This window comes from Elephas maximus, chromosome 1 (genome assembly GCF_024166365.1).
Source record: "Elephas maximus indicus isolate mEleMax1 chromosome 1, mEleMax1 primary haplotype, whole genome shotgun sequence".
In the NCBI taxonomy this organism is placed as follows: Eukaryota; Metazoa; Chordata; class Mammalia; order Proboscidea; family Elephantidae; genus Elephas; species Elephas maximus.
This window is the reverse complement of record NC_064819.1, coordinates 132,887,179-132,911,116: the sequence shown is the minus strand read 5'-3', so window position 1 is coordinate 132,911,116 and position 23,938 is coordinate 132,887,179. Positions and strand designations below refer to the sequence as shown.

Genomic DNA, 23,938 nt, shown 5'->3' with positions numbered 1-23,938 from the left:
TAACAGACTACTTTTTTTTTTTTTGTAGATGGTTTAGCTGCATTGTCTTTTTCCATTAGTTCTCTCACCTTGATCGGAATGTTGGCAGCTATAACTTACACAGTAAGTGACTAATTGTGATAATTGAGCTTAAAGGGAAGAATCAATTTGTGAAGTAATTTTCTCTTAATTTTGTCATGTGTTCTATTTCTATTTTCCTTTTTAATATTTTAGACCTTCCTCTCGCATTTTCCTTGTGTTTTCTTAAAGAGGAGGGTAAATTTTTAAATGCTGAGTCACAATCATTTGTCTGTATTTATGAAATTAAATATTTAGGGATAGATTGTGTAAGTTGTGAACCTTGAAGGTTATATATGCAATACTGGATTTATAAGCAGGTTATGTATGCAATACTGGATTTATAAGCAGATTAGAACTTTGAACCATAGATCAATTATCTGTTACTGATTTTGTAGATTTATCCTATTTGGAAATATAAACCCACTGCCGTCGAGTTGATTCTGACTTATAGTGACCCTATAGGACAGAGTAGAACTGCCCCATAGAGTTTCCAGGGAGCGCCTGGTGGATTCGAACTACCGACCCTTTGGTTAGCAGCTGTAGCACTTAACCACTATGCCACCAGGGTTATAGGGCTTTTAAAAACAGTTGTTTTACATAATGTGATGCTTCTCTAAAATCTAATCCTAATACTCTTAGGAACTGATTTTTAGTTTTTTGGTTTTTTTGTTTCTGGAAGTGTAAGATAGGAATTATAAATGTCTAACTTGTGTACAGATTGTTCTTTAAGGCTTTTGCAAAATTACAGAGGCAAAGCCGGTAACAAATATTTCTTACCCACTCCATTTAAGAGAGTTATACCAGGAGCCTTAAAATTATCTGGAACCGTTTCACATTAATGGAGTTTCTATTGAGAACATTCTCAGTTCTTGCAAAGATGGAAAATACTGGTTGTAAAGGAAACTTTTTTTGATATTGTTCCAATATGTATTCCTTTATATATAAAAGAAATTGGCTATTTATTGCATAATCATTCAAGTGTTATACTGCATAATAAAAGATGTTGAAAAGTACAGGTGCATTTCACTATCTTTCAGGTGCTTTTGGGTACTCAGTTTTGTTATTTGTTGCCATTTTTGTTTTTTCATTTGTTACCACATAAGGAATTTGCCATATGATACCAATGAGTGATTATCTGCTTATCTCACATAATATATGTACAGCTCTTTAGTTATTCATCTTTTAAGATGCAGTCACAAGTTAATAACAAATTAGGAATGAATCTGAATTCTAATTGATGTTCTGTAACTAATTTATTATGTTGTTCTTGGAATTGCCTTTTAACCTTCCTGAGACAGTGTCTTCCCTATTAAATGGGGGAAAAAAAATGCCTCTTAGTAACTTTTGAGGGTCAGATGATACTATTTGTGAATCTCTTTGAAAACTATAGAGAAATAAGGATATAATACACAATAAAATATTGGTCAGAAGAAACAAATGAAAAAAAGAGGAAACAAAAACGTATTACCAGTGTCAAGATTTGTGAAGGGTCTGAGATTTTTCCTTTACAGCCTGCCATAGTTTCATGGATGCTGGCCAAAGATGCAAGACATCTTTTGGGTCAGAGACAAAGAACTTTATTTCTCAGAGCAACCATAGGCAGAGTATCAACTTTTGTGTGTGTGTGTGTGTGTGTGCTTTAGATGAAGGTTGACTGAGCAAATTAGTTTATCATTAAACAATTAATACACATGTTGTTTTGTGACATTGGATGCCAACCCCATGACATATCAACCCTATCCCCTTCTCGACCTTGTGTTCCCCATTCCTGTCCCCTCGCGCCTTGTCGTCCTTGCCCCTGGGCTGGTGTGCCCACTTAGTCTTGTTTTCTTTGGCTGAAGGTAAACCTCAGAAGTGACTTCGATACTGAGTTAAAAGGGTGTCCAGGGGCCATACTCTAGGACTAGTTTCTCCAGTCTGTGTCAGGCCAGTAAGTCTGGTCTTTTTTGTGAGTTAGAATTTTGTTCTACATTTTTCTCCAGTTCTGTCTGGGACCCTCTATTGTGATCCTTGTCAGAGCAGTTGGTGGTGGTAGCTGGGTACCATCTAGTTGTGCTAGACTCAGTCTGGTGGAGGCTGTGATGGTTGTGGTCCATTAGTCCTTTGGACTAATCTTTCCCTTGTGCCTTTGGTTTTCTTCATTCTCCCTTGCTCCAGATGGGGGCTGGGGGGAACCAGTGGAGTATCTTAGATGGACGCTCACAAGCTTTTAAGACCCTGGATGCTACTCACCAAAGTAGGATGAAGAACATTTTCTTTATAAACTATGTCATGCCAATTGAGTTAGATGTCCTCTGAGACCGTGGTTCCTAGCCCTCAGCCCAGTCATTTGGTCTCTCAGGGAGTTTGGATGTGTCTATGAAGCTTCTGGGACCTTGCATTGGTCATGTTGGAGTGACTTCCCCAGTATTGTATACTGTCTTACCCTTCACCAAAGTTACCACTTACCTATCATCTACCAAACCAAAACCAAACCCAGTGCCATCCAGTAGATTCCAACTCATAGTGACCCTAATAGGACAAAGTAGAGCTGCCCCATAGAGTTTCCAAGGAGAGCCTGGCAGATTAGAACTGCTGACCCTTTGGTTAGCAGCCGTGGTACTTAACTACTACGCCACCAGGGTCTCCACCTATCATCTAGTTAGTGTTTTTCCCTCCCTACCTCTCTCCTCGTAACCATCAAAGGTTGTTTCTTTTTTGTGTGTAAAACTTTTCATGAGTTTTTATGATAGTAGTTTCAAGTAATATTTGTCCTTTTGTGATTGACTTATTTCGCTCAGCATAATGCCCTCCAGATGCATATTTGTGAGATGTTTCCAAGATTCATCATTTTTCTTTATTGTTGCATTGTGTGTATATACCATAGTTTGTTTATCCATTCACCTGTTGATGGGCACTTAAATTGTTTCTGTCTTTTTGCTTTTGTGAATGATGCTGTAGTGCACGTGAGTGTGCATATGTCTATTCGTGTGACAGCTCTTATTTGTCTAAGATATATTCCTAGGAGTGGGATAGATAGATCATATGGCATTTCTATTTCTACCTTTTTAAGGAAGCACTGTATGGTTTTCCAAAATGATTGTGCCATTTTGCATTCCCACCAGCAGTGCATAAGAGATCCAGCTTCTCTGCAGCCTCTCCAACATTTGTTATTTTCTGTTTTTTTGATTTGTGCCAGTAATGTTGGGGTGAGATGGCATCTCATTTGGTTTTGATTTGTATTTCTCTAAGGGCTTTTTTTTTTTTTTTTTTTAAGGGCTAGTTATCAGAGCATTTCCTCATGTGTCTGTTAGCCATTTGAATGTCTTATTTGGTGAAGTGTCTGTTCATATCCTTTGCCCATTTTTAATTAGATTATTTTTCTTTTTGTTCTAGAGGTGTTGGATTTTCCAATAGATTTTAGAGATTAGACCTTTGTCAGATTTGTCATCACCAAAATTTTTTCCCAGTCTGTAGGCTCTCTTTTTACTGTTTTGGTGAAGTCTTTTGCTGAGCATAATGGTTTAATTTTTAGAAGATCCCAGTTATCTAGCTTACTTTCTGGTGTTACATTGTTTTTAGTTATGGTTTGTATTCTGTTTATGCCATGTATTAGAGCCTCTAGCATTGACCGTATTTTTTCTTACATGATCTTTATAGTTTTCGGTTTTGTATTTAGGTGTTTGATCCATTTCAATTTAATTTTTTTTGTATCGTGTAAAGTGTGGGCCTTGTTTCATTTTTTACAGATGGACTTCGAGTTTTACCAGCACCATTTGTTAAAAAAAAATTACCTTTTCCCCATTTAGTGGACTTTGGGCCTTTGATCAGGTGACCGTAGGTGGATGGATTTACATCTGGGTTCTTCCTTCTGTCCCATTGGTCAATGTGTCTGTCCTTGTACCAGTAACAGGCTGTTTTGACTACCATAGCTGTATAGTAGGTTCTGATGTCAGGTAGTGCTAGTCCTCCTTCTTTATTCTTGTTCTTCAATAGTGCTTTATTTATCTGAGACCTTTTCCCCTTTATATAAACTTAGTGATTAGTAAAGAATGCTGTTGGTATTTAATCGGGATTGCATTATATTTGTGGATTGCTGTGGGTAGAATTAACATTTTCACAATGTTGAGTCTGTCTATGAGCATGGTATGTTTTTCCATTTATGTAGGTCTTTTTTGGTTTCTTGCAGTAGTGTTTTGTAGTTATCTTTGTATAGGTCTCTTACCTCCCTGGTTAGATTTATTCCTAAATTTTTTTTTTTTTTTTTTAGGGGCTATTGTAAATGGTATTGCTTTCCTGATTTCCTTTTCATAGTTCTCTTTATTGGTGTATAGGAATCCAACTGATTTTTGTATATTTATCTTGTATTCTGCAACTCTGCTGAATCTTTCTAGTAGTTCCAGTAGTTTTCTTGTGGAGTCTTTTGGATTCTGTACTTATAGTATCATATCATCCACAGATAGGGACAGTTTTATTTCTTCCTAACCAATTTGGATGTCCTTTATTTCTTGCCTTATTGCTCTAGCTAGGACTTCCAGCCCACAATGTTAAATAGGAGTGATGATAAAGGGCATCCTTATTTGTATTCCCAAGGGGGATGTTTTCAGCCTCGCCATTAAGAAGAATGTTGGCTGTTAGTTTTGTATACAAAAAAAAAAAAGCCCAAACCTGTTACCATTGAGTCGATTCCAGCTCATAGTGACCCTACAGGACAAAGTAGAACTGCCTCATAGGGTTTACAGGGAGCACCTGGTGCATTCAAACTGCCAACCTTTAGGTTAGCAGCTGTAGCTCTTAACCACTATGCTACCAGGGTTTCTTGGTTTTGTATGGATGTCATTTATTATGTTGAGGAATTTCCTTTCTATACCTATTTTATTGAGAGCTTTTATCAGGAATGGGTGTTGGATTTGTTGAATGCCTTTTCTTTGTCAATTAAGATGATCATGTGATTCTTTTGTTTTATTTACATGGTAGATTACGTTGATTGATTTTCTTAAGTTGAACCATCCTTGCATAGCTGGAATGAATCCCACTTGGTCTTGGTGTATTTTTTTAATAATATGCTGCTGAATTCTGTTGGCTAGAATTTTTTTGTTGAGAATTATTGCATTTATATTCATGAGAGGATTGGTCTGTAATTTTCTTTTTTTTTTTGTGGTTCCTTTGCCAGGTTTTAATAGCAGAGTTATGCTGACTTCATAGAATGAATTTGGAAGTATCCTTTCCTTTTCTATGTTCTGAAATAGTTTGAGAAGTACTGGTGTAAGCTCATCTCTGAATGTTTGGTGGAACTCTTTAGTGCAGCCATCTGGGCCAGGACATTTTTTTCTTGGGATTTTTTTTTTCTTTTTTTTTTTTTTAATTTTCAATCTCTTCTCTTGTTATGGGTCTGTTCAGATTTTCTACCTCAGTTCGTGTTAGTTTAGGTAGGTAGTGTGTTTTCTAGAAATTTCAAATTTGTTGGAGTATAGTTTTTCATAGTACTCTGGTACGTTCCTTTTTGTTTCAGTTGCATCTGTTGTAATGTCCCGTGTTTCATTTCATATTTGCGTTACTTGTTTCCTCTCCTGTTTTTCTTTTGTCAGTTTGGCCAGTGGCTTACTGATTTTGTTGAACCTTCAAAGAGCCAACTTTTGGTTTTGTCGATTCTTTCTATTGTTTTTGCATTCTCTATTTCATTTATTTCTGCTCTGATCTTTATTATTTCCTTTCCTCTGATGGCTGTGGGCTTCTTTTGCTGCTCTCTGGTTGTTTGAGTTGTATAGCTAATGTTTTGATTTTTGTGTCCTTCTTCTTTTTTGATTTGTGAATCTATTGCTATAAATTGACCTTTACTAATAAGCACTGCCTTAGCTAGGTCCCACCTGTTTTGTTATGATGGGTTTTCATGCTCATTTGATTCTAGGAATTTTTTTTGTTCCATCTTTGATTTCTTCTGTTACCTAGTGCTCTTTTTGGGGTACTGTTTGTTTCATATTTTTTTCCATCCTTTGATTTTTAAGAAATTTATGTCTTGGTTTCTAAGATGTGTCTCTTGTAGACTGCATATTGATGGAAACTGTTTTTTTTTTTTTTAATCCATTCTGTCACTCTCTGACTGTATGGATGGATATAGGCCATTTACATTCAGTGTGATTATTGATAGGTGTGAGTTTATTGCTCTCATTTTATAGTTCTTTTATTTGGTGGTGTTGATGTTTTCTTTGTTCCTCTTACTCTCTTGTGCTGAATTCTTTTTGTTTGTGGATTTTTTTGTTTGTAGATTTTGCATTTACTGAGACATTATGTTTTTCTTCTTTATTTTGGTGAGTAGGTTTGTTAACTTTCTTTGTGATTACCTTGAAATTTACCCCTCTCTTTCTAAGTTTGAACCAGTCTTTTATTACTTGATATAGCCTTACCTTCTTCTCCATTGTTCATTCCCTCTTTAATTGTTCTCACGTTGTTGTGATTTACGGATTAACCTTTCTAGTTTCCTGTTGCAAATCTTCTAGTTTTGTTTTATCCTTGAGAGTTTATTACCTAGGCTAGTATCTGGCTGATGATCTCCTATGTTCTAGATTCAGGTTGCAGTCTGATGTCGTTGGTTCTCTAACTGAAGGACTACTTTTAATAATTCTTGTAAGTTTGGTTTGGCTTTTACATATTCCCTTAATTTCTGTTTGTCTGGTGGAAATGTCCTAATTTTGCTATCATATATGAGAGAGAGTTTTGCAGTATATATTATTCTTGTTTGGCAGTTTTTTTCTTTCAAGGTTTTATATATGTTATCCCATCGTTTTCCTGCCTGCATAGTTTATTCTGAGTAATCATAGCTTTGTGTTATTGTTTTCTCTTTGTATGTGACTTTTTGTTTTTCTTGAGTTGCTCTCAGGATTCTTTCTTTGATTTTGGTTTTAATGAGTGTGATTATGATATGTCTTAGTGATTTTCTTTGGGGGTATATCCTACTTGGGGTTCATTGAGCTTCTGGGATGGTTGGCTTTTCATCTTCCATGATATTGGAGAAGTTTTCTGCCAGCAAATCTTCAATGATACTCTCTGTTAAATATCTGGAAAATTCTTTTGTGCTAAGGACACGTGTTCTAGAATGTTCCCCAAGGACGTTGGCTACACAATCTTTTGTTAAAGAGATTATGCCTGTGACTAATGGATCTAAACAACTACTACAGCAGAAAACCCATTAGCTTAGACTGAAGGGGACAGAGAAATAACGAAAAGAAAGAATGCTGTCTGCCTCTTGGAATTCTACAGGCAGGAAACAGGCCAAAGGAGCTACATCTGTTGTCCTCCAGGAAAAGAAAAGGCCCATCCCTGGAGCAGCTTATGAATCAGTAGAACTGTTGAAAGGTGCATGGAAAGCAGGGCCTTCTTGGTTTCAAAGGGTGGGGCCGCAGCCTCTTAGGTTTGAAACAGTCAGATCTCTGCCAGCTTGGTTCTGGTATGTGGAGCTGTCATTCAGATATACCAGTTCATGGGGCTGTTCAAGTGTGCCGTTCATAAGGCCACTGCCCAAAGCTGAGGGGCGAGGCCTGCCATGCCCAAGAGGAGAAAAACGGGACCTGCTGGGGCTGAGGGGTTGGGGTCACCTCAGATGGACTAGGAGAATGCGACAACCTTAATCCAAGGGAGCAGAGTTGTCATCCCAGAGGGTCTGCAAGACACAGTTGAAGCCCAGGGCCAAGGAGCCTCCACCCAGAATCCAGAGGCCAACACTCTGAGTCTGGAGGGCGGAGCTATTGCCCATATGGTCTCGGAGAAGAGGGAATTATTTACAAGCCTTGAGGGGTAGTATAATTTGTTCTGCTGGCTTTTGGACTTGCTTGGTACCTGTAATCCCTTTTTTCCCTCTAATTTCTCCCATTTTTAGTGGAAACATCTACCTTGTGCCTATTCCACCACCGTACTTTAGAAATAGATAACTTGTAGTGTAGGTTTCACAGATGAAAAGGAATTTTGCCCCAGAATGGAATATGCCTAAAGTCTCATCCATATTTAATTTAGATGATTCGGAGATGAGATTTTGTACTTGGAATTGATTTAAGACTTTTGGGATGATGTGATGAGGTGAATGCATTTTGCATGTGACAAGGACATGACTTTTGGGTGCCCAAAGGGTAGAATTTTATGGATAGGATAGTGTCCCTCCAAAATACATATTATAAATTCTAACCTCTATGCCAGTGGTTATAATCTTGTTTGGAAATGGGTTATCTTTGTTATGCTGATGAGACAGGATTAATGTAGGGTGTATATTGAATTAGTCTCTTTTGAGATATAAAAGATAAACAAGTGATCAAAACAGAGATGAGGGAAGAGAGATGCCAGTCCACCTGAAGATCACTCAGGAGCAGAAGCTCAAAGAAACCAGCACCTTCCTCCAAAGCCGACAGAGAGAGAAAGCCTTTCTCTAGAGCCAGCATCCTGAATTCAGCCTTCTAGTCCTAAACTGGAAACCCTGGTGGCGTAGTGGTTAAGTGCTAGGGCTGCTAACCAAAAGGTCGGCAGTTCGAATCTGCCAGGCGCTCCTTGAAAACTCTATGGGGCAGTTCTACTCTGTCGTATAAGGGTCGCTATGAGTCGGAATTGACTCAGTGGCAGTGGGTTTGGGTAGTTGTAAACTGTGAGCAAATAAATTTCTGTTTGTTAAATCCATCCACTGTGGTACTTCTATTATAGTAGCACTAGATAACTAAGACACAAAATTATTGTAAAGAAGTCTTTTAAGTTAAAAAATATTTCCTAAGTATATTATTCACATTGAAACTTCAAAAATTATTATTTAAATAATTAATTAAACCAAATATAATTATCATACTGACTTATTTAAGATACCCTTAGAAGAGCTTTACTTTCCTGGAGTACAGAGGGCTGGGCTGAAGGGCATTGATGAAATAGCCAGAGGCCTTTATGATGGGGGCTGAGGCTGGCAACCAGGAAGACATGGAAGAGATGCTGAATAGGTAGGGAGGTGCCTCATAAAGCCTAAATCCAAGGGAGATGGTTCATTGTGACAGCACAGCAAGATCAGACTATCTAGGAGTTGTACTATGTATTTTCTTTAAATATCATAAGTAATAAAATCATGGTCCTTCGTAGAGAGCCATAAGTTTGGATTCCTCTTAAGTTAATGGGTCTTTTCACCTACTTTCCCATCTAAATTTCCTCATCTCTAAAGTGGGAATAATATTCAAGTAACAGGCTTATGAGAATTTAACGAAATAACCCACTGAACCTTAGAATCTATTGACCACTCAATAAATAGTCACTGTTTTTTCAAATGGATATACAGTTTCACGTGGTTTGTGCTATAGTTCCTGTCTGTTGCATCTCACAGTGAAGATGAACCAGATTAGAAGAGCAACTGAATTATGATCGGTGAGAATACAGATTATTCAAAGTTGAGTGAATCAAAATAACATTCACATTTGATTGGTTGGGGATGTGTGGACAGACAGATAAACATCATTTAAATAACACTACAAGATATGCTCAAAGCTCAGTGGGACAATCTGTTTTGTTACCAGTAACATTTGAACCTGTTTATAAATTGGTGGTGTCAGACCTCTTCTATTTTCAGAGGGAGAAATGAGAGTCACTGTCAGTCTGAGGCTGATTGCATCCTAAGCAGTCAGACATACCTCCGCTCTTCTCTTTTTTTTTTTTTAAATCAATTCCAGCACCAGCCATTCATGCTACAGCACTCTCTAGTTATCTGCTGGGCTCTATAATTTGTTGCAGTGGGTACACAGAACTCACAGATCATACTTACAATTACGGAGTTTATTAGGGAAGTAACAGTTTACAGCTCAGGATCAGGAACAACTTGGAAGTAACAGGAGCAACTCAGGCTATAGTTGATCGATCAGGACAGCTTCTTCTCAGCTGTGCCCACAGCAGGCCTCTGCTGCTGGGCCCTACTGAGGCAAGTGTTACAGCTTTTTCTTTAGCTCTGCTAATAAGTGCCTGTAGGCACCCCACTCTGCCAGGAAGCCGCTGCCTGAAGGCGCTCAGCTCTTTCACTGTGTGAGTCGGCCAGCCAACTGTAGCCGTCTGCTGATTCCATGCCGCTCCCATCTCTGGTATTACGCCTCTGTCTCCTGGGTCTAGGAAGTTCTCAGGGCAGGGACCCTGGGTCCAAAGGACACACTCTGCTCCTGGCTGTTCTCTTGATGGTAATGAGGTCCCCCCTCAGCCTCTGGGATTGGCTCTTTTTAAACCTAACAGAATGACAAAACTGACCAATCCCCTTGGTGGGCCACAGGAACCTTATTTACGTATCATAGACTACGCTGGCAAGAGTTCTACACATCTTATTTGCAGTCTTATTCAGTCATTTCACGGGAGTTATAAGACCATGACTAGAATGGCCATACAAAAGCAATTCATTGCATTGAACTGTCTGTAAAATTAGACCAACAATACTTATAAAATTAATGAAAATTTATTGAGGTGCTATGTGGAAAGTACCTGATTTGGCACATAGGCCCTTCATACATTTTAATTTCTTTCTTCCTTCCCTTAAATAGGGCAGATTCTATTGGATACTTATGATCAGAACTCTAATTGCCACTTGATTCTTATCTTTGCCTTTTTTATATTCTCTTTTCTTGCTTCCCTTGCTCCCCATCTGCCCACTACATTTTTTATTTTAAAGCAGTAGATAAGATTTTTAAGTTTAAAATTCTTAACTAACTTAGTAAATTTAAAATTTTTATGACCTTCATGATTTATTCTGACAGCTACTTATAAGCAGGCATCTAGAATAATCGATAATCAAGGCCAGGTTACTCTGTGGACAGAATTTTCATAGATGATACAGCTTGCATCTCTATGTTCATTAATATATTTTGCATAGAGCCTTAGTTATTAAAATGCAGTTCTCATAAAGTACAAGATACTATTTGAATATGTAGCAAAATAATATAGTTTACATTACGATAGGTAGATTAGTTTTTGAATGATTGCATACATCTGATTTAGTTTGACTTCATGAACTTAACTGGTTGTGAATTTTTTTCCTATACATTTAACAGTTTTATCTTTTGTATCTTTTTTCCTTTACTTCTAAGCTCAGTGCATTTGTTTTCAATTTGAGAAAACTTTCATTTTAATTTTATAACAAAATAGAGAAAGCCTTTTCTTTGACAAGCTACCTAACGTAAATAGAGAATTTACCAATAAACTGTCCCTTCAAGTCCCATCTTTTTTCTAGGGTAATTCTTTAAATCATGAATGACCAGGGAATCCTGAGCCATACCATGATCTGGATCTTTCATATGTCAGCCAGCTACTCTTGAATAAATTATACTATCTGTTTGGGTTTTGTTATCTCATTTGTAAATTGATAAGGTTGGTCAATACCTTTTTTAACTTTTCTTTTTTGAGTATCCTCGATATGATATAGGAGCCCCGGTGGCGCAGTGGTTAAGAATTTGGCTGCTAACCAAAGGGGTCAGTGGTCCAAATCCACCAGCTGCTCCCTGGGAACCCTGTGGGGCAGTTCTAATCTGTCCTATAGGGTTGCTATAAGTTGAAATTGACTTGATGGCACACAGCAACAACTACAGCGTTGCTATGAGTCAGAATCGACTTGACAACGGGTTTTGTTTTCGTTTTTTTTCTTTCTAATATAATAGAGGAGAGGGCATGGGGCACAGCTCACAACAACCTAATGCAAGTTTGACACTTTTGAAAGCCTGCATTTTTTATGTAAACCATGCAGATTTTTTTACCATATTCAGTAAATAGCTTTGTTTTAAAATAAACCATTTTAATTTGCATTCAATCAAGTAGAATGAATACTTCAGGAAGACGAATTGTGTCCCAGTGTGAAGGCACAAAACTAGGTACTAATATCCCTACCATCTTACACAGTAAATGTCTTCTGAAAAGTATCATTTTCTTCTGCTTTATGGTTATTTATGTACTTAGCCACTAAAAAAAAAAAAAAAAAAACTTAGCCACTAGCCCCCACTAAAAAGTTGGTTTCTTGTGGGCTGATGACAGCTTCCTCCCTAGTATTTATAGATTGCTTGGTTTTTAGAGCTCTACCTTATATAAGTATCTACTAGATAATTGAATGAGTTGAAAAATCCTGTGTAAATACCCATATATATTTTGCAGTTTTATTTATTTATTTTTTTCCTCATCTCCATTTGTTTTGAATTGCTTTTGATTAGTAATCGTGCATTTGTTTTGTCAAATTCAAATGTTTGCTTTTCACCCTTGCAAACAACATAGTCAATGGTAGGATTTACAGTGAGGGAACAGACAAGAAGTTATTTGGCCTAGTGATACTGTCCATAACATAGTATTGTATTAACTAATAAAGGCCAAACATGTGGTATAAAACCTGCCACATTCTTGTTTTCATGCTTTTTCTTAATTCGGTTAGACTTAATTTAAAAAAAATACACAAATACATTGTCTTCTAGATTCATGGATAGTGATAGATTATTTTATATTGTAAAACAACCAAATATATATATATATATACACAAATATATTCTCTTATAGATTCATGGACAGTGATAGATTATTTTATATTGTAAACCAGCCAAGTGAATAGCAAGGCATTCTTGTCCTGTTCTTAATTTGCAAAGAGAATTTTCAGCGTTTCACCATTAAGGATGATATTTGCTGTAGGTTTTTTGTAGATACCCTTTAACAGAATAATGAAGAGTTTCCATATATTTCTAGTTTGAGAATTTCCATTGTGGATGAATGTTGAATTTAATCATATATTTTTTCTGCACATATATGACCATTTGGTTTTACTTTTTTTCTCTTGACATAAGTTACATTAACAGATTTCTGAATGTTCATCCAACCTTGAATTTCTGGAATAAATTAAGTCCACCATAGTCATGAGATTTATTATTTCTATATATTTTATGTTCAGTTTCCCAGTATTCTGTTTGGAATTTTCAAGTATTTGCATGAGCGATTCTCCTTTCCTGCAATATTTTTTGTCATATTTTGTAATTAATGATATACTGCCCTCATAAAACAAGTTGGGATATTTACTTCTTTTTTTGTTCTCATGAATATTGATGAATAAAGCCATTTAGACCTGAACTGTTTTATGTATGTAGGTAAGTAGGTGGGTACGTACTAATTTTAATTACTAACTCAAGACTTTTTTTAAAAAAAGAAATCACCATTAACCCAGATACAAAAACCTACATAAAATTAACGTGCAGCTTAATGAATTATTAAGGCACGCACTCTTGTACCCATCATCTTTGTCAGGACATGGAACAGTAACAGCCATCCCAGCAGCCTTTCCACATGCACCCTCCCCAGTATATCCTTTACCTCCTTCTAAGAGTAACTATGATCTTAACTTTTATAATTACTTTTTTTCATAGTTTTATCACTGTAGTGTGAATTCCTAAGCACTAGACCTTGGTTTGGGTTTTTTTTTGTTTCTTTTTCTTTATGTCTTAAATCTCTTAATTTAGAGGTTTCTCCATCTCTTTTTTGTTCTTGCAGTTTATTGGTAAAAATCATATAATTTCTATACAATTTTTCTAGTTGGCATTTTACCGATTGCATTCCTTTAATATAGTTTAACCACTTTCTTTCCTTTACACTTCCCCTAAATTAGTAATTAAATATAGAGGCTTAATCAAATTCAGATTTGCTTGTTTTAGAGGGATAGACAGGTTTCTTAGGTGATGATATGTCCTTTACAAAATGCATGATATTTGGTTTCCTTATTATTTATTTATTTATTTGATGTTTGTGATTGATCTTCAAAGCCTAGATTCTTAATTCTTTAGGGATTGTAAAATGATATTAAATTCCATTATTCCTTAATTTATTGACTGAAATACTTCTATAAAAGAGAAACTTCCATTTTCTCTTTGGTTACCCAAATGTTCAGTTTATGTAAGAAAGGCAGGATAAATGCTTGATTCTTCACCTTTATCAGTTTTAGATAATCGGTGCTTTTAGCTTTAGCTTCTTACAAGTTGACTAATTTGTTATTTATAACATGAACTCACAGAATTAACCTAAGCTCGGGTTGTCCCATCTTTGGCCAGTGGAAGCCTCTACCAGTTGGCTCCTCAGTCCTTTTGACACCACACTATCTTTGATAACTTCCTTGCTGTCAGGTATGACAGCATATTCCAGACTTATTTTGCATGTCTTATATGTTGCCTTTCCCAGTGGTATTAGCAATTTCTCCAAGAACCCTTTATTGGGGAATGACATTTCATGATAACCACTTGAGCACTGAGGATTCTCATTGCTGCTAGGTTTCTAGACCTTTTCATGTCTCTGTTTGAGGCCTTTTTTGTTTTCTTCTAATCATCAAGGCTTATATACTGATATCTTTCCCTAATTTCAGATAAAGCTTCTTTATAGAAATAATCACTTTCTTAAGGTTTTTTTTTTTTTTGTAAAAGTAAACATTTAATGTGACACTAGCACGTAGGAGCCTCCTCTTATATAAATTTGAAGGGTGCAAATGTTAAACCACGGAACATAAAATACGGTAAATTGTCACTTTAAGAACAACCTTGTAAACTATGGGAACCTAAGACATTTTTGAAAAATTAAGCAGGAATTGCGTAAGAAGGCTAATTGGCCAAGCCTATGGTCATGTGAAACATTAGCAGGTAATTGGAACCAGCCATTACCTTGGCGAATGGTCAGTGAAGCGGTGTTTGCATCCATGGAAACTTCATGTGATTTTGATGACTACTGTGCTGCTATTTTAACATTCACTGTAAATATAAAAACTTTTACTTCTTTTATATCATGACTCAAGTGTTTACTAAACAGTGATTTAGGTGCTAAAAAAAAAAAAAAAAACTCCCCTGAAAATCAGAAACTTTGAAGCAGCAGTATGGTTTAATGCTGTGAAGAAAGCCAAGCAACTACTATGAAATGCTATTCTGTGAATTTACTGTTCCTCCTAATACTAAGATGATGCTGAGAGAATAAAAGCCAGCATGAAACAAAGATATGCCTCAGTGGTTGTAGACCTATGTTTCTATCCTATTACGCTTTTTTTTAAATAATGAGAAGTCTTATGTAAAGTTTTGAATTATGCTAGGTCTCCATTATGCATTCCTTATATGGCTATCACTGTGTAGTCAATTAATGGATAAAATTAACTGAGTGGATCACAAGTGGGTGGTACTTTTAGCCTTTTATTAGAAATCAGAACTTAGTTCTAAGCTTTGTTAGTTCAGAGGTTAAATTATCACTGGAGAATAATCAGATACTGAGTGATTGCTTTAATCACATCAAATCCATAGGACTCTGGCATATGTTTAAATGCCAGTTTTTATTTTATAATAGACTAATTTATTTTTTTTGTAAACATTTAGAGTGACACTAGCACGTTGTAGCCTCTTATATAAATTTGAAGGGTGCAAATTTTAAACCGCAGAACATAAAATACAGTGACTTGTCACTTTAAGAACAACCTTGTAAACTATGGGAACCTAAGACATTTTTGAAAAATTAAGCAGGAATTGCTTAGTTCTCACTACCCTATTTATTGAGTGTATGTTTGGCAAAAGAAAAGTTAAAAGGTTGAGGACTATTTATTCTAGGCTTTTGTAACAAGTTCAGGGATTGTTGACTTCTTCAGTATAAACTATTGTAGTATTTGTGTCCACCAAATAAATTGTTTTCTTTTTTTTTTGACAGTGTCCAATAGCCAAATTTCACTCTTATTTTCTATTGTGTCATTTACTCTATGAATTTTAAGATTGTGTTTTACTTAATTTTGTTTTGTTTCAGATTATTATGTTTTCAATATAGAACACACCTTTATGGGGCTTATGTTCACACTATTTTAATATTAAAGTGATTGACTCTTTAATGCCACGTACTTAGATACTTTTACATTCATAACCTAAACCAGGGGTGGGCAAACTGTAGGCTATGGACCAAATCAGGGTCATTGTCTGTTTTTGTAGATAGTTTTATTGGAATACAGCCATACCCATTCATGTCTACGTTGTCTTTGCTTGCTTTGAGCTGCAATACCAGAGTTGAATAGTTGCAGCAGAGAACGTATGGCCCACAAAACCTAAAGTATGTATTATCTGGCCCTTTACAGAAAAAGCTTGGAGGCCACTAATCTAAAGTACATAATCTTCAAATTTATTTTATGGCTGAATCACATTTGTAACTTGTTGATTCTTATTTCCCCTTTAAAAAGGAATACTGAAAGACCTAACTTCAGACTGGAGGCACCTCTTTTTCCAAAGGGATCATGGAAGGGAGTTGGGGATAGAGTGTCTAATATTTGCCAAACTACAGTACAAATAATAATAAAAAAAAAAACCGTTACCTTCGAAAAGGGCCCTAGTGAGACTTTAGCATCAGCTAGTTGAAAAATAACCATTTGTAGATAGGTGGTTTTATTGTTAATAGTACGAATTATCATATTCGTTTACAGTTGGAATGTAAAGTTTTCTCCTAACTTCTTACGGAAAAGCTTAAGAATTGGGCTTTTTATGTGGTGGCACATGAGAGAATGCATATACATGGGAGCTGGGAAAGCTTAAACTTTAAAAACACCCAAAGTGGGAAGTTCACACTTAAACCAATTAGACGCTTAGTACAGATAATTAATAGTTATTAAAGTTATTATGTCTATTATAGTATCCATAACCTAACTATTAGTATGGAAGCTCTAGAGAAGTTTTTGTACTTTGTGTCCCTGACAAGTGTGAATTTCTTAGATACGCATTATTGTTCAGTTTAGAAAGTAGTTGATTATTTAAAGTTTACTAATGACCAGTACACTAAGTCTTAAGGAATAGCCACAAAGTATGTCAAACAGCATATTACCTTGCCTATTATTTTAAGCTCAAATTGAAAGTGAATCTGTGTTTTTAAAAATTAAAAAAATGAAACCTCTAGACAAATGTTTTCATAGATATTTTAAACTTTTGGTGCCACCAAGTGGGGAAATATTGTATAATGATATTTTCATGTAAAATATATCATGTGGACCACTGAAGCACCTATAGAAGCAGTCACTGCTGAGCTTTTTTATTATAAATTCTTCTCAGTAAGAAATTAAACATGTTCTCCAGGATGTATTCATGAATTAGATACCCATACTATATGTAAATTTAATATAAATATAAACCAGTGGATTAAAGAAATTAAAGGATGGTAGATTAAGGATCCAATTCAAAAACAGAAATCAAAATTTAGTTTTTTTTTCTGTTCTCATCAAAAATTGCCTTGTGCATTTTGGTTCTTAAACCCTAGCAAGCGGCCATCTCAGGTACATCAATCAGTCTCAACCCACCTGGAGCAAAGGAGAATGAAGAACACCAAAGACGTATGGTAAAGATGAGCCCAAGAGACAGAAAGGGCCACATAAACCAGAGACTCCATTGGCCTGAGACTGGAAGAACTAGATGGTGCCCAGCTACCACCAATCATTGCCCTGATAGGGAACACAATGGAGAATCTCTGATGAAGCAAAACAGCAGGACACAGATCTCAAATTCTCATAAAAAGATCAAGCTTAGCGGAGCCAAGATGGCGGACTAGGCAGACGCTACCTCGGATCCCTCTTACAACAAAGACATGGAAAAACAAGTGAATCGATCACATACACAACAATCTACGAACCCTGAACAACAAACACAGATTTAGAGATGGAGAATGAACTAATACGGGGAAGCAGCGATTGTTTCCAGAGCCTGGAGCCAGCGTACCAGTCAGGTACGGCACAAGCACAGACAGCTGCTCCACCCCCCTGAACTAACCCCGGGAGGGGGACCAGCCGGTTCCACGGGCGGCGTGGGACGCAGCCGGTAGGAGAAGTCCCCGGGAGGCAGTGACTGGTGACTGGTCTTGGAGCAGAAAGAGCAGCGTCCGAGCTGGGGAACCGTCCCGCAGGGATTTGGACTGGACACAGGTACGGCATAAACACGGAGAGTTGCTCCACCCCCCTGAACTAACGCCGGGAAGGGGCCCAGCTGGGTCGCGCGGGCGGCGTGGGACGCAGCCGGTAGGAGAAGTCCCCGGGAGGCAGCGACTGGTATTGGAGCGGGGAGAACAGCGTCCCAGCCGGGACACTCAGTCATGGCACAAGCACGGGAAGCTGCTCCACCCATCTGAACTAACCCCGGGAGGAGGCCCAACTGGTTCTCGGGGGCGGCACGGCCACGTGGCTGGAGGGACGAGAAGTCCCCGGGAGGCAGCGACTGATTTTGGAGTCGAGAGTGCACCGTCCCAGTAGGGGAGCCTTGACGCTGGGCGTGGGGCTGGAAGCGGAGGATCTGACCGTGACTCCAGCGGGCCAGACCCCCGGGGGGCAATCTCCACACAGCCAGCACACATAGGCGACGAGCCCGCGGGAATCTCAGATATAATAGTCATTACAAGCAAGACAAGCAACTCTGGCTATATTCTGAGGTGCTACTCTCCTATCTCTCTGTTCCCTCCCCAACCCTCCCCAGGCGGCTTCATTAACATCTGAATAGCCTGAGCCAGAGGGAGAACTCTGATAGGGATCTGACTGCATTTTTTTTTTAGCGGATTTTCTGGAAAAACTAGTTTCCCAGTGATGGCTCGGAGACAACAATCCATATCAAACCACTTACAGAAGCAGACCATGACAGCTTCTCCAACCCCCCAAACAAAAGAATCAAAATCTTTCCCAAATGAAGATACAATCTTGGAATTATCAGATACAGAATATAAAAAACTAATTTACAGAATGCTTCATGGTATCACAAATGAAATTAGGATAACTGCAGAAAAAGCCAAGGAACACACTGATAAAACTGTTGAAGATCTCAAAAAGATTATTCAAGAACATACTGGAAAAATTAATAAGTTGCAAGAATCCATAGAGAGACAACATGTAGAAATCCAAAAGATTAACAATAAAATAACAGAATTAGACAACGCACTAGGAAGTCAGAGGAGCAGACTCGAGCAATTAGAATGCAGACTGGGACATCTGGAGGACCAGGGAATCAACACCAACATAGCTGAAAAAAAAATCAGATAAAAGAATTAAAAAAAATGAAGAAACCCTAAGAATTATGTGGGACTCTATAAAGAAGGATAACCTGCGGGTGATTGGAGTCCCAGAACAGGGAGGGGAGACAGAAAACACAGAGGAAATAGTTGAAGAACTCCTGAGAGAAAACTTCCCTGACATCATGAAAGACGAAAGGATATCTATCCAAGATGCTCATCGAACCCCATTTAAGATTGATCCAAAAAGAAAAACACCAAGACATATTATCATCAAACTCGCCAAAACCAAAGATAAACAGAAAATTTTAAAAGCAGCCAGGGAGAAAAGAAAGGTTTCCTTCAAGGGAGAATCAGTAAGAATATGTTCTGACTACTCAGCAGAAACCATGCAGGCAAGAAGGGAATGGGACGACATATACAGAACACTGAAGGAGAAAAACTGCCAGCCAAGGATCATATATCCAGCAAAACTCTCTCTGAAATATGAAGGCGAAATTAAGATATTTACAGACAAACACAAGTTTAGAGAATTTGCAAAAACCAAACCAAAGCTACAAGAAATACTAAAGGATATTGTTTGGTCAGAGAACCAATAATATCAGATATCAGCACAACACAAGGTCACAAAACAGAACGTCCTGATATCAACTCAAATAGGGAAATCACAAAAACAAACAAATTAAGATTAATTAAAAAAAAAATACACATAACAGGGAATCATGGAAGTCAATAGGTAAAAGATCACAATAATCAAAAAGAGGGACTAAATACATGAGGCATTGAACTGCCATATGGAGAGTGATACAAGGCGATATAGAACAATACAAGTTAGGTTTTTACTTAGAAAAATAGGGGTAAATAATAAGGTAACCACAAAAAGGTATAACAACTCTATAACTCAAGATAAAAACCAAGAAAAACGTAACGACTCAACTAACATAAAGTCAAGCACTATGAAAATGAGGATCTCACAATTTACTAAGAAAAACGCCTCAGCACAAAAAAGTATGTGGAAAAATGAAATTGTCAACAACACACATAAAAAGGCATCAAAATGACAGCACTAAAAACTTATTTATCTGTAATTACCCTGAATGTAAATGGACTAAGTGCACCAATAAAGAGACAGAGAGTCACAGACTGGATAAAGAAACACGATCCATCTATATGCTGCCTACAAGAGACACACCTTAGACTTAGAGACACAAACAAACTAAAAAAAGGATGGAAAAAAGTATATCAAGCAAACAATAAGCAAAAAAGAAGAGGAGTAGCAATATTAATTTCTGACAAAATAGACTTTAGACTTAAATCCACCACAAAGGATAAAGAAGGACACTATATAATGATAAAAGGGACAGTTGATCAGGAAGACAGAACCATATTAAATATTTATACACCCAATGACAGGGCTGCAAGATACATAAATCAAATTTTAACAGAATTGAAAAGCGAGATAGATACCTCCACAATTATAGTAGGAGACTTCAACACACCACTTTCGGAGAAGGACAGGACATCCAGTAAGAAGCTCAACAGAGACACGGAAGATCTAATTACAACAATCAACCAACTTGACCTCATTGACTTATACAGAACTCTCCACCCAACTGCTGCAAAATATACTTTTTTTTCTAGCGCACATGGAACATTCTCTAGAATAGACCACATATTAGGTCACAAAACAAACCTTTGCAGAGTCCAAAACATCGAAATATTACAAAGCATCTTCTCAGACCACAAGGCAATAAAACTAGAGATCAATAACAGAAAAACTAGGGAAAAGAAATCAAATACTTGGAAAATGAACAACACCCTTCTGAAAAAAGACTGGGTTATAGAAGACATCAAGGAGGGAATAAGGAAATTCATAGAATGCAACGAGAATGAAAATACTTCCTATCAAAACCTCTGGGACACAGCAAAAGCAGTGCTCAGAGGCCAATTTATATCAATAAATGCACACATACAAAAAGAAGAAAGAGCCAAAAGCAGAGAACTGTCCCTACAACTTGAACAAATAGAAAGTGAGCAACAAAAGAATCCATCAGGCACCCGAAGAAAACAAATAATAAAAATTAGAGCTGACCTAAATGAATTAGAGAACAGAAAAACAATTGAAAGAATTAACAAAGCCAAAAGCTGGTTCTTTAAAAAAATTAACAAAATTGATAAACCATTGGCTAGACTGACTAAAGAAATACAGGAAAGGAAACAAATAACCCGAAGAAGAAACGAGAAGGACCACATCACAACAGAACCAAATGAAATTAAAAGAATCATTTCAGATTATTATGAAAAATTGTACTCTAACAAATTTGAATATCTAGAAGAAATGGATGAATTCCTGGAAAAACACTACCTACCTAAACTAACACATTCAGAAGTAGAACAACTAAATAGACCCATAACAAAAAAAGAGATTGAAACGGTAATCAAAAAACTCCCAACAAAAAAAAGCCCTGGCCCGGACGGCTTCACTGCAGAGTTCTACCAAACTTTCAGAGAAGAGTTAACACCACTACTACTAAAGGTATTCCAAAGCATAGAAAATGACGGAATACTACCCACCTCATTCTATGAAGCCACCATCTCCCTGATACCAAAACCAGGTAAAGACATTACAAAAAAAGAAAATTATAGACCTATATCCCTCATGAACATTGATGCAAAAATCCTCAACAAAATTCTAGCCAACAGAATCCAACAACACATCAAAAAAATAATTCACCCTGATCAAGTGGGATTTATACCAGGTATGCAAGGCTGGTTTAATATCAGAAAAACCATTAATGTAATCCATCACATAAATAAAACAAAAGACAAAAACCACATGATCTTATCAATTGATGCAGAAAAGGCATTTGACGAAGTCCAACACCCATTCATGATAAAAACTCTTACCAAAATAGGAATTGAAGGAAAATTCCTCAACATAATAAAGGGCATCCATGCAAAGCCAACAGCCAATATCACTCTAAATGGAGAGAACCTGAAAGCATTTCCCTTGAGAACGGGAACCAGACAAGGATGCCCTTTATCACTGCTCTTATTCAACATCATGCTAGAAGTCCTAGCCAGGGCAATTAGGCTAGACAAAGAAATAAAAGGTATCCTGTTTGGCAAGGAAGAAGTAAAGTTATCACTATTTGCAGATGACATGAGTATATACACAGAAAACCCTAAGGAATCCTCCAGAAAACTACTGAAACTAATAGAAGAGTTTGGCAGAGTCTCAGGTTAAAAGATAAACATACAAAAATCACTTGGATTCCTCTACATCAACAAAAAGAACACCGAAGAGGAAATAACCAAATCAATACCATTCACAGTAGCCCCCAAGAAAATAAGATACTTAGGAATAAATCTTACCAAGGATGTAAAAGACCTATACAAAGAAAACTACAAAGCTCTACTACAAGAAATTCAAAAGGACATACTTAAGTGGAAAAACATACCCTGCTCATGGATAGGAAGACTTAACATAGTAAAAATGTCTATTCTACCAAAAGCCATCTATACATTTAACGCACTTCCGATCCAAATTACAATGTCATATTTTAAGGGGATAGAGAAACAAATCACCAACTTCATATGGACGGGAAAGAAGCCCCGGATAAGCAAAGCACTACTGAAAAAGAAGAAGAAAGTGGGAGGCCTCACCTTACCTGACTTCAGAACCTACTATACAGCCACAGTAGTCAAAACAGCCTGGTATTGGTACAACAACAGACACATAGACCAATGGAACAGAATTGAGAACCCAGACATAGATCCATCCACGTATGAGCAGCTGATACTTGACAAAGGACCAGTGTCAATTAACTGGGGAAAAGATAGCCTTTTTAACAAATGGTGCTGGCATAACTGGATATCCCTTTGCAAAAAAATGAAACAGGACCCATACCTCACACCATGCACAAAAACTAACTCCAAGTGGATCAAAGACCTAAACATAAAGACTAAAACGGTAAAGATCATGGAAGAAAAAATTGGGACAACCTTAGGAGCCCTAATACAAGGTATAAACAGAATACAAAACATTACCAAAAATGATGAAGAGAAACCCGATAACTGGGAGCTCCTAAAAATCAAACACCTATGCTCATCTAAAGACTTCTCCAAAAGAGTAAAAAGACCACCTACAGACTGGGAAAGAATATTCAGCTATGACATCTCCGACCAGCGCCTGATCTCTAAAATCTACATGATTCTGTCAAAACTCAACCACAAAAAGACAAACAACCCAATCAAGAAGTGGGCAAAGGATATGAACACACATTTCACTAAAGAAGATATTCAGGCAGCCAACAGATACATGAGAAAATGCTCTCGATCATTAGCCATTAGAGAAATGCAAATTAAAACTACGATGAGATTCCATCTCACACCAGCAAGGCTGGCATTAATCCAAAAAACACAAAATAATAAATGTTGTAGAGGCTGCGTAGAGATTGGAACTCTCATACACTGCTGGTGGGAATGTAAAATGGTACAACCACTTTGGAAATCTATCTGGCGTTATCTTAAACAGTTAGAAATAGAACTACCATACAACCTGGAAATCCCACTCCTGGGAATATACCCTAGAGATACAAGAGCCTTCATACAAACAGATATATGCACGCCCATGTTTATTGCAGCTCTGTTTACAATAGCAAAAAGTTGGAAGCAACCAAGGTGTCCATCTACGGATGAATGGGTAAATAAATTGTGGTATATTCACACAATGGAATACTACGCATCGATAAAGAACAGTGACGAATCTCTGAAAGATTTTATAACATGGAGGAACCTGGAAGGCATTATGCTGAGCGAAATGAGTCAGAGGCAAAAGGACAAATATTGTATAAGACCACTATTGTAAGATCTTGAGAAATAGTAAACCTGAGAAGAACACATACTTTTGTGG

The 23,938-nt window shown here is 37.1% G+C and overlaps 1 protein-coding gene across 1 annotated transcript in view; it reads left to right on the top strand.

Moving 5' to 3' along the window:
* Positions 1-23,938, top strand: part of LMBRD1 (LMBR1 domain containing 1) — a 184,860-nt gene that overhangs the window by 81,591 nt on the left and 79,331 nt on the right. The window contains exon 7 of the mRNA XM_049895099.1: positions 29-102. Coding sequence (XP_049751056.1) covers positions 29-102 — 74 coding nt within the window. The remainder of the gene's footprint in view (positions 1-28; positions 103-23,938) is intronic.